This window comes from Cololabis saira, chromosome 19 (genome assembly GCF_033807715.1).
Source record: "Cololabis saira isolate AMF1-May2022 chromosome 19, fColSai1.1, whole genome shotgun sequence".
NCBI classification, from domain to species: domain Eukaryota; kingdom Metazoa; phylum Chordata; class Actinopteri; order Beloniformes; family Belonidae; genus Cololabis; species Cololabis saira.
The window spans coordinates 37,962,838-37,976,088 of NC_084605.1; the positions used below are offsets into that span (position 1 = coordinate 37,962,838).

At 45.0% G+C, this 13,251-nt stretch overlaps 1 protein-coding gene across 1 annotated transcript in view; it reads left to right on the forward strand.

The window, feature by feature from the left end:
- Positions 1 to 13,251, forward strand: part of LOC133419132 (glutamate receptor ionotropic, NMDA 2C-like) — a 150,823-nt gene that overhangs the window by 92,557 nt on the left and 45,015 nt on the right. Inside the window, exon 9 of the mRNA XM_061708143.1 lies at positions 9,510 to 9,515. Coding sequence (XP_061564127.1) covers positions 9,510 to 9,515 — 6 coding nt within the window. The remainder of the gene's footprint in view (positions 1 to 9,509; positions 9,516 to 13,251) is intronic.

Consider the following 13,251-nt stretch of genomic DNA (forward strand, 5'->3'; position numbering starts at 1 on the left):
ACGACACCGTGCCTACGGCGTAGGGTACGCGTCGACGCAGACCACACGCCGTCACTGACGCCGTCACTGACGTCACCTCCCAAAAATTGTAACTACACGTCGAGGCGACGCAGACCGCACGCAGACGAGGGGGCTGTGATTGGTTCACTTGGTAGCAACGCATTTCCGGTTTCCGGTTTGAAGCAGTCGTGAACTTTCAGCGCTCTTTTCTTCGTGTATGTGTGATTTTTTTTGGTTTTGTTTTTTTGCACAATAGTTGTCAAAAGTCGGATAAACCATTCAGGGAAAGATCGCTAACTAGCGGTCACAGGGGGAACTGCACCGCGGAGAAATGGAGGGACGGAGAAGTCTGAAGGGTTAATGACGGTGTCACGGTGACGGCGTAGGCACGGCGTCGATTTGACGCAGAACCATAACTCCAGCTTTAGTGTCTTACTAGAAGAGCTGGAGGAGGTGGATGAGGAGAGGGAAGTTTGGACCGTTTCTTCTTCGGCTGCTGCCCCGTAACTCAAACCAAGATAAGTGGAAGTTACTGGATGGATGTAGACCAAACAGTTAAGGGCTCTCTGATGGTTATGGGAACTGAGGAGCTTCATGAAGGATGAAATACTGCAACACCGACAGTAAAGCTGAAATAATCGCCAGCTGGTGGGAAATAAAACAATCAAAAGCACCATCATTACTTTTGTAGACAGCTTTAGAGACTTCAGAAATTGGTCGAGACTATCATTATGTCTGTGGTTTCCCATGTTTTTAAAATGTAAGGTTTATTTCAAGGTTCCCCGGTCCACTCTGAGATTTGAAATCCATCTTTCGTGTAGCTTAAGTGTACAGTACATAGACGTTGAGTTAAGTCAGAATCCAAGCCACGCTGTGCTGTGAAAGAGCCACGTCAATATGTATCGACTCACGGTTTGAAGAACGGACTTCAGCAGAGCAGGCTCGGAGCTAAAAGGATTTACAGCTTGTGGGCATTTTGTTCAGCAAAGCAGTGGAGAAGGAAAACACCAGCAACATCTAACCTTTTTTAAACTTTTTTTTCTTTCACACAAACTTTAACCTCGTTTGCTCTTTACTCTTTGGGAATGTTTTTGTTTGGGACCACTTTCTTGTTGCTTTTTCATTAATAAGCCACATCGCTATTATGTTCTTGATTCAGCATTGAGTCTTTGTATTTCTCTGACAAACATGTTCAAGTTCTACATTTTGTGAAATGAAAATTCAAAACAAAAGCATGTTTGTGAGTTTTCAGCAGAGTCTTTAAACAAGCCACTCTTTCTGAAATTAAAAAGCGCGTAACATGTCTGACTTCATGTATGCGACTCTCTGTGAAGCTTTTGAATTCATGTGGAGTTAGCCCTTCTGTTTCCACTCTTTATGCTAAACCAAGCTGAACCATTTCTGATTGTAGCGTCATATTCACTGTGCAGATGAGTCCTTTCATCTACCAGAAAGAGAAAAAAAAGTCTAATTCCTGTAATAAACAGAACGATTGAAGGTTTATGGGAGGCCAACTTTTAAATCACCTGCTCAACACAAAACAATTAAGCATATAAATGCTGCATTTCAAGTTCACTCCATTGACTCCAAATGTGTGTCTGTGGGTATGTCGGTTAAGCAGATTGCAGAACTAACCATGTCTGGCACATTAATTATAGAAAGAGATATGGAGCGGCTGCTCTTGGGTGCAATGCCACATTGATTCCTAGTAAAGAAGATTTATCTGTCCAACACAGGGACATCTGTCAAAGTATGGGGCAGTCTTATCCCATCATAGCTGCTCTGTGGTTCCCTTCCACAATTTCACTTAGCTTGCATGTCTCATTTGGACGGTGACCAACAAACAAGAAGGAAAAGCCGACTGCTGTTATACAAATCACATAATCTTGCTGTGTGGTCTGAGAACCTTAGAGCAGATGTTTTGCATGATTAAAACGTTTGGTCTTGCTCATTAAAAGCCCTGTTTTTGGACAGATCATAGTATCTTCTTCCAGAGAACTGTGTCCACCTCTGTGCACTCATTAACTACAAGAAATATACATTAAAATCCAACCTTTCCGCTGATCTGTTGTGTTGAGGTCAGTATGCCAGGTCCAGATGCTAATGTGCAATCTGTGTCCAAGTGCGTCAGCGTCTGGGTCTTTTGGTAGTGTCAGGTGCATGACATGGTCGCACATACATGCAAAGGAGGGTGTGTACATGATGCAGCATGACATGCAGATGTGATAGTGAATCAGCATTTCTATCATATTATTGAGTATTTCTTTGAGTAGAGAAACGGGCACTTTCAGGGTTCCCCTACATCTCCATAGGCATACTTCCACTGGTTTGGAGTTCCGGGTAAACCCATCATGGTCCGCATCATGGCCGCCTCGCGTGTCCTGCGTTCATTTGACGCATCGATGTGCACGTTCTCAAAAAGACACTGAACGCGACCTGCAGTTCTCTCTCTGGCGCTGGTCCTGGTCTGATACCAGCTGGTATCAGACCAGGACCAGCTGGTCTGATACCGGCTGGTCCCGGTCAGATACCAGCTGGTCCAGGTCTGATACCGGCTGGTCTGATACCAGCTGGTCCAGGTCTGATACCGGCTGGTCTGATACCAGCTGGTCCAGGTCTGATATCAGCTGGTCTGATACCAGCTGGTCCAGGTCTGATACCAGCTGGTCCAGGTCTGATACCAGCTGGTCCAGGTCTGATACCAGCTGGTCCCGGTCTGGTACCAGCTGGTCCCGGTCTGATACCAGCTGGTCCCGGTCAGATACCAGCTGGTCCAGGTCTGATACCAGCTGGTCCGATACCAGCTGGTCTGATACCAGCTGGTCCAGGTCTGATACCAGCTGGTCTGATACCAGCTAGTGTCGCTGGCGCTGTTTCCTTTTCCGAGATTTCAACCAAAACAATGTTATAATCTCCTCTTCATCCAATGTTGTCATGTTAATTTGTTCATTGTTCTAATCTGCTACTACTACTACTACTGCTGCTGCTACTAAATATTTAATCACTTTTCCAACTGTTGCTCTGCTTACTGCCCCCTATCGGTCAGCGCTCTCCTCGCGTACTACGCGAGCGACGTTGCGGTTGGTGGTGCGCGTGAACGGACGCGAACGCAAACACAGCAGGTATATCTGGGGCTTAACAGGACCGATCGTCTCTTCGGCCCCTTCAGCTGCTGCATTTTGATTACACTGTAGCGCCACACAAGAACCTTCGACTGAAAAAAATTGCGCTGTCAGGTGGCGGTAATGCACATTTTTTGCAGTACGCAAACGGCCTGCAGAAACCTTAGAGGGAAGAAGGAAGTGCAAGTTGCTACTTGCTTTTCTTTTTAAACAAACACTGCGGTCGTAGCGATTGACATTAAAAGACCACGGAGCCCCTAAAGGGACTCAGATTTTTTTCATATATATGAGTTTTACGCGCGTGTGAAACCTTTACGTGCGGGTGTAAGCCTAAATTAGGTTCCTGCGTTAAAACGACGCAGAGCCTACGGCGTAGGGTCTGCGTTGGTGACGCGGAACCATAAACCCGCCCTGAGCAGCTCTGAGGGGAGACGGGAGAGGAGGAGGGGGAGCGGGGGGTGAAGCGGGGCTGCGGGGACGTTTTCGTATCGCTTTCATACAGTGTCTTGATAATTTGCAATTTAAGGCTGAGCCTACCGTTAGTAAGGTAAGGGGAAAAAAACATGATTTTGAAAAGACGGGGGGACGTGTGTCTCCCTGTTGCGCCGGGGAACTCACAGCGTTTAGTGCAGCAACGGCGTGCTGCCACTCACTCTCTTTATTTTATTGTATACTATTTATATACTTATTCTAACTTTTACTGTGACCACCAAATAATGTGGTTTTCCTGTCCTCCACATCATCTACAACATCTAGGTCTCCGTGAAAGTCAGTATCACGGTGGCTGTATACCTCTCATTCATTCTGACGCCTAACAGGCTGCAGGAAGCCACTGCACATGCTCAGTAGGCTCATTCATATGCATTTATGGGCGTGTAGAGGGCGGGATATGAGGCGGATTCAGCTGCACAGCCTTCCAGCTGGACTGTGATTCATAAAGGAACGTTGCGTGCAAATCTGCGTGCACATGGTTTTATTGATCCGGATTTTTTTTTGCGCCCGGCATTTTCGGCTTTTGAGTGTACGTGCACTTTTAGTATGACTCCTACGCAGTCATTTTAAATGAGGCCCCTGGTAACTTAACAGAACAAAAGTGAAAAGTATGCATTAATATTGCTGGTGTTTTTAACAACAAGGCCAGACTTCGTTGCAGGCTGTGAAATGTTATAGTAAGACGACAGATGTATTACACATACAGTATCATAAACACATAGATAGTATCTGTCTGTCCGTCCATCCGTCCGTCCGTCCGTCCGTCTTCCCATTGGTGTTTGCACAAAATGAAATTCTATTCTTTCTATAGGTTTCTTTTAGAGGTGTTGTTAAATCGTTTTCAAGCCTCCTTTACCTCGTACTGAGTTCAGCCAGCTGTAAGTAGTTCATTGCTGCTGTAAAGTTGGACATTTTAACACGGGGCTCAAAGGAGATTGACTCACTTTTGCTGTCAGCCTCTAGCGGCCAGTCGAGGAACTGCAAGCAATTTCGAAAACGTTTATGATACACACATATTTGTGTCTGTTTTGAGTTAGTGAGTGATTCAGACATCAGATGTGATCGTAAACGCACACTGAAAAGTATGTGTAGCACGGCGAGTGCTACGGGGCCCGACCGACAGGATAGAGAGGACACAGAGTTTTGTGCAGAACCCTTTATTTAGCAGACACCGCCACACGTGCACAAGCACAGCATCACACAGATCACCAGCAGCAGCTTCTCAGTCTCCCCACGACCCCTTGCTGCTGTCCAGCCCCGCCTTATCAAGGCTGGCAGGGTGGAGAGGTTGATGGGCCACACCTGTGACCCATCACCTGAGTGGCTGCCGCTCCTCCACCCTGCCACAGTATGCTTAGTGGGTTTTTCTGGGACTAAAGCTCATATATCTCAGAAACTCTGCAAAACTTGATAAAACAACAACAATGTCTGCTGTTGTTCTCCTGTGTGCCCTCTTTTCACTCACAGAGAGGGTTTTTAGCTCTGGTGGCAACATTGTGACATGTGAGAGGGCAGTTAAAAAAACCATATAACGTAGACCCTAAAGTCTAGGCTGTGTCATAGGCTGTTACAGACTTGTTGCTCACTCCTTTTTCAGCATCATACAACACTTTTCATATTCATCCTCGTTAAAATATTTTTTTTAAGTAGTTAAAATTATTTCGGGAAAAGCCTGGTGTAAGCTTAGAAGTTAAGTTAAGGTTTAAAACTGACAGTTAATATGAACAATTCCAAGAAGTTTATGTTTGTTTGATGATGACATCATGCATCTTGGTTATGAATCTGAACAAACAATGAACATTGATTTATTTGAACAATTTAATTTTGGATTTTTGTGGAGACGGTTATGCTTTGTGGGCATTAATCACAGACCCATACAGCTCATATTGATATTGGAATTATATAAAAGAAACATATTGTGGTATAAATTATTTTTCAGCCCCAGGATAAGGTGTGGTGTGGTAAATAAAAATGTAGTCAATAAAAAATGCATCGACATGAACCTGGTCAGCAATCAATAGTCTGTATTTGACTTTGTGTCAGAAAAAGTGTCACTATAACAGTGTGACTTTCAAACTGCTGCCCATAAAGAGATGATTTTCTGACTGTGATGTGCCGGTAGTTGCACCTGAACGAGGACAGCAGGTCAGCCTCATTACCCGGCGCCACAGTGTTGTTGTTCCAGGACAGAGCCAAGCCCTGCAGACGGGGAGGCAAAAGCTAGTGGAAAACCTGAAACCATGAGTGGAGTCTGACATAGAGAGCTGAAGTCATTATCTGCACTCAGCTCTGTTCCAGCAGCTCCTCTATGTGTGCAAGTATTCATCCAGTATTTCTTCATCTCTGAGAGAATGATGCACACTCCCGCTGGGGTCTACTTGCAAATCAACTCTGCAGCTTTGTCACAGCTCCTTTGGCCCTCAGGTATTTCCAGCGTTATACAGACCACTTGTGGTTCCAGCGCTGTAGGGCGTTAATTAAAGTCCAGTGTGTAGCATGTCATGATAACAAGCAGCACAAATCACTCATTTCAACCGGCAGCACGCAACACAATGAGAGGATAACAAGAAAAAAACATAATTATGAGTATTATATACCATTTCCCTTCCTCTGAAGCGAGCTAAAAGTTACACACTAGAAATGGAAAACATGTGAGGTGCACAAACGTACATGTCTATGTTGTTTTGTGTTATTTGTTTGTTTTTGTTTTTACATATATTTGTGATAACCGTTTGATTGATTAGATACTAATTGATTAGTGATAACTGAAGCATTTCCTATCAGGAACTGCGACCGTAGTGATGTCTATAACAGCTGTTCTCTAAGAGGGATGCAGGGGGGGTCACGGAGGTAAATGGACATAAAGTCAATACTCTAATGTATATTTAGAGTGTCTGCTCTTTTGATTGGTGGCTGGCACAGCCAATGGCTAGCTGTCATCACTTTCAACCAGCACTTCTGAGCTGTGAATAAAAACCTAACAGAGCGAAGTCATTTCATTTCATTTTTATTTATTCCGATCATGGAAATATGCAAACAAAAAAAACAAACAAGTAAAATGACAACACAATCAAAAGCATATTCCATAACCAGAAAGGAGCAGGAAGAAGAAAATCTTATTCTACCTGCCCCTCCCTCAAAACAACATTGAACAATAATAACAGATTCTGCACAATCACTTAGTTAATATCACAAAGAAAGAAAAAGAAAAAAAATCCAAGATAGATTGTCTGTCTCCATACGCATATATTATACATTTTAACGATTTCATCCATACATTGCTATTTCTTTTTAAACTGAAATATGTTTATACAGCCCTTTAAATCATAATGTAATGAATTCCATAACTTAATTCAAACAACAGAAACACTCATCTGCTTTAAAGTTGTTCGGGCAAATAGATGTTTAAAATTACATTTTCTACGACTATCTTCATTATTTGAACTGAAAGTAAACATGTATTGTAAGTTTTCTGGTAATGCTTTACATTTAGCTGTATATGATTGTGAGTGTCTGTAACTTCACCAAATCATCGAGTTTCAGTAATCTTGATTCTTTTTTAAAGATATAACATTTAGTTGTGTGGATAGTAGTACTCATACACCGCCTGAGGGCTGGTCTGGAAGGGTTAAGGGACTTGGAACGGGATGTTCGGGGGGTGAGGAGTCAATGCAGAGCTTGCTAAAGAAACTGTGTGATGTGAGCAAAAAGTATTGGACAATGGCCTGTTGTGACAAGTGGCTGCAGAAGAAGTTTCTTCTAAAATAAATAGATTAATAAAATAAAAATAATTATCATCATCAAAGCCAGATTAAACTTCCGAAGGAAATACACAATATGGTTATTTTCTTTGGTGAAGCTGTGAATCTTCCAATTTTTGAACAAACAGTCTAAATAAAAGGTAAGTCTGGTACCATGCCTGCAGTAAAACATTCAGTGACTTCTCACCTAAGGGAGTGGGTTCATTTACAGTCCTACCCCCCGAGCACTTCTGGGCCAATGTGGTCATGGCCCAGATTAACCCTGGTACTGTGTTTGGGTCAAAATGACCTTTGACCCTTCTTTCCTCCTGCTCTCTCCTTCCTTCTCCCTTCCTCTTGTCTCCCCTCCTTCTTTCTTTCCTTGTTTTCTCCCTTCCTTCCTTCTTTCCTGGTTTTCTTCCTTCCTTCCTTCCTTCCTTCCTTCCTTCCTTCCTTCCTTCCTTCCTTCCTTCCTTCCTTCCTTCCTTCCTTCCTTCCTTCCTTCCTTCCTTCCTTCCTTCCTTCCTTCCTTCCTTCCTTCTTTTTTCCCTTCCTTCCTTCTTCCCTTCCTCTTTTCTCCCTTCCTTCCTTATTTCCTTGTTTTCTCCCTTCCTTCTTTCTTTCCTTCTTTTTTCCCTTCCTTCCTTCTTCCCTTCCTCTTTTCTCCCTTCCTTCTTTTTTCCCTTCCTTCCTTCCTTCCTTCCTTCCTTCCTTCCTTCCTTCCTTCCTTCCTTCCTTCCTTCCTTCCTTCCTTCCTTCCTTCCTTCCTTCCTTCCTTCCTTCCTTCCTTCCTTCCTTCCTCCTGCTCTCTCCTTACTTCTTCCCTTCCTCTTTCCTTCCTTCCTTCCTTCCTTCCTTCCTTCCTTCCTTCCTTCCTTCCTTCCTTCCTTCCTTCCTTCCTTCCTTCCTTCCTTCCTTCCTTCCTTCCTTCCTTCCTTCTTTTCTTCCTTCCTTCCTTCTTTCCTCCATTCTTCCCTTCCTCCTTCCTTGACCTGAAGACAGCACAAGGGTTAAACCCCCATCCACGTCACTGTGGACCGTCACCAGTGTGGATACAGGAAGAACTGCTCCACACAACCCTCACCCTGCAGAAAGCAGAAACTCTTATGCCCGCCTGCTCTTCCAGGACTTTACCTCTGCCTTCGACACCATCATCCCACAGGGCCTGGTGCAGAAGCTGAGCGCTGCACTGGGGAACTGGGTCCCTAGACTTCCTGACTAACAGACCACAGACTGTCAGGACCCAGAACATGGTCTCCTCTCCCATCATCCTCAGCACTGGCTTCCCCCAGGGCTGCATGCTGAGCCCCCTCCTGTTAACACTACGGACTTATGGCGGCTCTGCGAAACACCCAAGCTGTCATGTAGCAAAGTTTGGAGACGACAGCAGCAGGAGCAGAGGAGCAGCTGTGGAAGAGGTCTCCAGTTTCAGGTACCTTGGAGTTCATCCGTCCGAGGACCTCGCCTGGAGCTGTAATACTTCTGGCCAGGTCAAGAAGGCCCACGAGCGACTGCTTCCTGAGGAGGCTTTGGCGTGCTGGACTGGGGAGCTCTGTGCTGAGGAGCTTTTACTGATGTGCGGTGGAAAGTGTCCTCAGTACCAGCATCACGGTGTGGCACAGCTGCTGCTCGGCTGCAGAGAGGAAGGCACTGCAGAGGGTGGTGAAAGCTGCTCAGAAGATTGGGGGGGCAGCCTGCCCACCACCACCACCACATGTTCACCAGCAGATGCAGAAAGAGGGCTCTGCATCATTAAGGACTCCAGCCACCCTGCACGCCCTCTCTTCCACCCCTCCCCTCAGCAGATGGGAGAGGAGCATCCAGAGTAGCACTGCTGAACTACGATGGGGGTCGCTAGCCCCATATCCTCTCACCCCCTCACCCCACTCCACCTCAGGTGCAATATCAAGATGGTGCAATAAAGGCCAGTGGCAAACTGGACTACCTGGACTAAGTGTTTTTTTTAGTGAACCAAACTGGGCTCTTTGTTGACTGCTTCGTTGTTGTTTTTGGTTCTATTTTAAAGGGGACCTATTATGAAAACCAGGTTTTTTCTTGTTTTAACATATATAAAACGGTCTCCCCTCAACCTGCCAACTCAGATTGCCAACCAGATTCTGCAGTGTCTGTACAGCCGCCCGGATGAGGCGTCCAGTGTCATGTGGATCTACGAGCCAATAAGATTCTGCTCCCGTCGTTATGTAACGACGGAGCGACGCGTGAAACCACGCCCACAACTAACTCCGCCGGCCAGAGCTTCCGCCATTTTTCCGTAGCGGTGTATCGCATCATTCAGGCAGCCAATCAGCACAGAGTCTCATTATCATAGCCCCGCCCACTCAGAATCCTGCATAGATAATGAGGTTAGAGAATGGGAGGATAAAGACATGGCTCAGAGGCTTAATTTCTCATGTATTTAGAAAAAACAATCAAAAGCTTGTTTTTAAGACATTCAAGTCCTGTTTAAAATAGGGATTAGATGCCATAATAGGTCCCCTTTAATATAGCCTATATTTCTAAATTTGTTCATCCTTTTTAATTTGCCATTAAATTATTTAATGTAATTTCTCTCTTGTATCGGGCTGAAACTAAAGACCTTGAGAACTGAATCTCAAGCTTGCATCACATCACAAGGCCATAGGGATTACAAACTTTGCTGGAAATTACAATTTGTTATCGAATCACGTCACATATACAAAAATAATCTCTGTCAGCCAGGTTTTGGCCCACCAGGAACACAGATCTACCAGGAACACAGATCCACCAGGAACACAGATCTACCAGGAACACAGATCTACCAGATCTACCAGAAATACAGATCTACCAGATCCACCAGGAACACAGATCTACCAGATCTACCAGGAACACAGATCTACCAGATCTACCAGGAACACAGATCCACCAGATCTACCAGGAACACAGATCTACCAGGAACACAGATCTACCAGGAACACAGATCCACCAGGAACACAGATCTACCAGGAACACAGATCCACCAGGAACACAGATCTACCAGGAACACAGATCTACCAGGAACACAGATCTACCAGGAACACAGATCTACCAGATCTACCAGGAACACAGATCTACCAGGAACACAGATCTACCAGATCCACCAGGAACACAGATCTACCAGGAACACAGATCCACCAGGAACACAGATCTACCAGGAACACAGATCTACCAGGAACACAGATCTACCAGATCCACCAGGAACACAGATCCACCAGGAACACTTTGATGAATAAGAGTCAATGCTGTACATAATAACTCTTCCAATACATCTGATGTATTTGTCAATAAAATCCTTCGACACCTAATGAAATTCTTATAAATGTTCTTCAGAATCACACGGAAACACAAAAACAATATGATTTAAAAATACCAACGCAGCAGAGTTGATCAAGGGTTTTGGTCATGACTAATGTGTGTGTGCATGTAAGTGTGTGTTATTTTTGCCTTTCTTATAACTAAATATCTAAACTCAGCCACAAACTCCATCCAGGGGCAGGAATGATCAGTAATCAGTCTAGGTCATAGCTGCATGTTAACGCCAGTGGTTCTGAAGCAGATGCTGAACTTTTCCAGTGTCCATATGCTTTTAGCCATCCACACTTTGCCTCTGGATTTTATCTTTTGGTCAGATTCTAGTTACATTCTCTTTCAGCTTCTTCTGCTAAGTTACCTGAAATTTAACGCAGGACTTATTCAGATGCAGTATTATACCTTTTCTATAGGATCAGATGAACTGACTGAAATAATGGTTATGAAAGTCTGTAATGTGCGCTGACAGTAGGAGTGAATGTAGGACGCAGATGGACGGGTGTTAACACTCCAGTATCTTCTACAGAATCCCGGTCGTGGTCACCTTCACATCCAGCTCCTCCTCATCTGAAGTTCTCTTGTATTCACGTCTTCCTGACCTGTCAGGGCTCGTCTGCTCATCCACTCCGCTCCCTGTCAGCGCTTCATCTGAGAGTTTTCTTTTCTCTCTCTCTCTCTCTCTGGTCCGGCTGCCTCATCCACTCCTCCTCGCTGCTCCAGTTTCTGGGCATCTTTCCGGAGCCCACACACACACACACACACACACACACACACACACACACACACACACACACACACACACACACACACACACACACACACACACGCTCCCCAGAGTACGCTGCGCTGCATGTGAACATGTGTTGGTGCGTGGTGCCTGGTCTGGCCGTGTTTGAGTGGCCGCGCTGGTGGTTTGAGAGTGCAGGGCTATAATGACGACAGGTGGCCAGCTCCTGCAGCAGTTAATTAACTCTGCGTTTATCAAGCTCACCGTCCCATGGAACCAGTCGGCCCTTCAAGTACACTTTTATTTTCAGGAATTGACTGGCAAGATTGTGGACAAACTAGAATGTGGATTAAATGACTTTTTTTTTTTGCTCATTTAATTCAATTCAATTTCAATTCAATTTTATTTGCATAGCGTCTAATACAACAAAAGTTGTCTCTAGACGCTTTCCAGAGACCCATACCCAGAACATGAACATAAATCCCCGAGCAATTATTACATAAACAATGGCAGGTAAAAACTCCCCTAGTGGGAGAAAAGCCTTAAGCCAAACAGTGGCAAGAAAAACTCCCCTTTAGGAGGGAAGAAACCTGGACCAGGACCTGGATCATTAAGGGGGACCCTCCTGCCGAGGGCCAGACTGGGGTAGTCGAGGACGTCAGCAGCACACAGCAGGCAGGTGGAAGCAGCAGCGGGATGACCGGGGGGGGGGGGGGGTCTCGCAGTTAGGTGGAGGCAGCACCGGGATGACCGGGGTTGAGCGGGGGGACCAGGACCACAGGCCAGCACGCAGCTCCTGAACCTCCAGCCTGCAAACATGCAAAAAAGGGGGGCCAGCACAAGAAACTACAGGAGCGATGGACAAAAATGATAGCTATGAGATACTTATAATGAATAAAAATGGAAATGGAGAAGAGAGGAAGGGAAAAGGAGAGGAGAAGAAAGGTGAGAGACACCGCCCAGCGGATCATGTCGGTGCCCCCCTGCAGCATAAGCCTATAGTAGCATATCTACCGCGAAGCTATATTTGAGACTAACTATTATAGTTTTGTTCTATTGCTCCAACTATGACTACTGACTCTAACACACTAGAGTTTACACCACCTAGAGATTTACCAACACCAGCTAGAGGTTTACTAAACACTAACTATAGGCTTTACTAAACAGAAAGGTTTTAAGTTTAGTTTTAAAGGTGGAGGTGGTGTCAGCCTCCTTAACCCAGATTGGAAGTTGGTTCCATAGTAGTGGTGCCTGATAGCAGAACGCCCGCCCTCCAAATCTACATTTAGATACTCTAGGAACTACGAGTAAACTTGCACTCCGAGAACGGAGAGCTCTGCCAGGAACATAAGGCACTATCAGGACTTGCAAATAATGCGGAGCTAAGCCGTTTTGGGCTTTATATGCAAGTAATACAATTTTAAATTGGATTCTGAATTTTACAGGTAGCCAATGGAGCGACGCTAACACTGGAGAGACGTGGTTTCTCCTGCTGATTCCTGTCAGTACTCGCGCTGCTGCATTCTGGATCAGCTGGAGCCTATTCAGCAAATTACTTGGACATCCTGCTAATAACACATTACAGTAATCTAGTCGAGAAGATACAAACGCATGAACTAGTTTTTCTGCATCACCAACATGTTGTTTTTATCACTCTTCAGCACTTTTGCTGACTCACTGACACGCTGGCGTCATCACTCGGTCGCGCAAACTGTCAGTCACATGCATTTTAGTTCTCTAATTTGAAAGCTGGATATTGTGTTGGATTGATTTTAATCTACTTTAAATTTCACTCTGTGCTATCTATTTAAAGGTTTATCATTATATGTCGTTCTTTTACTTTCTT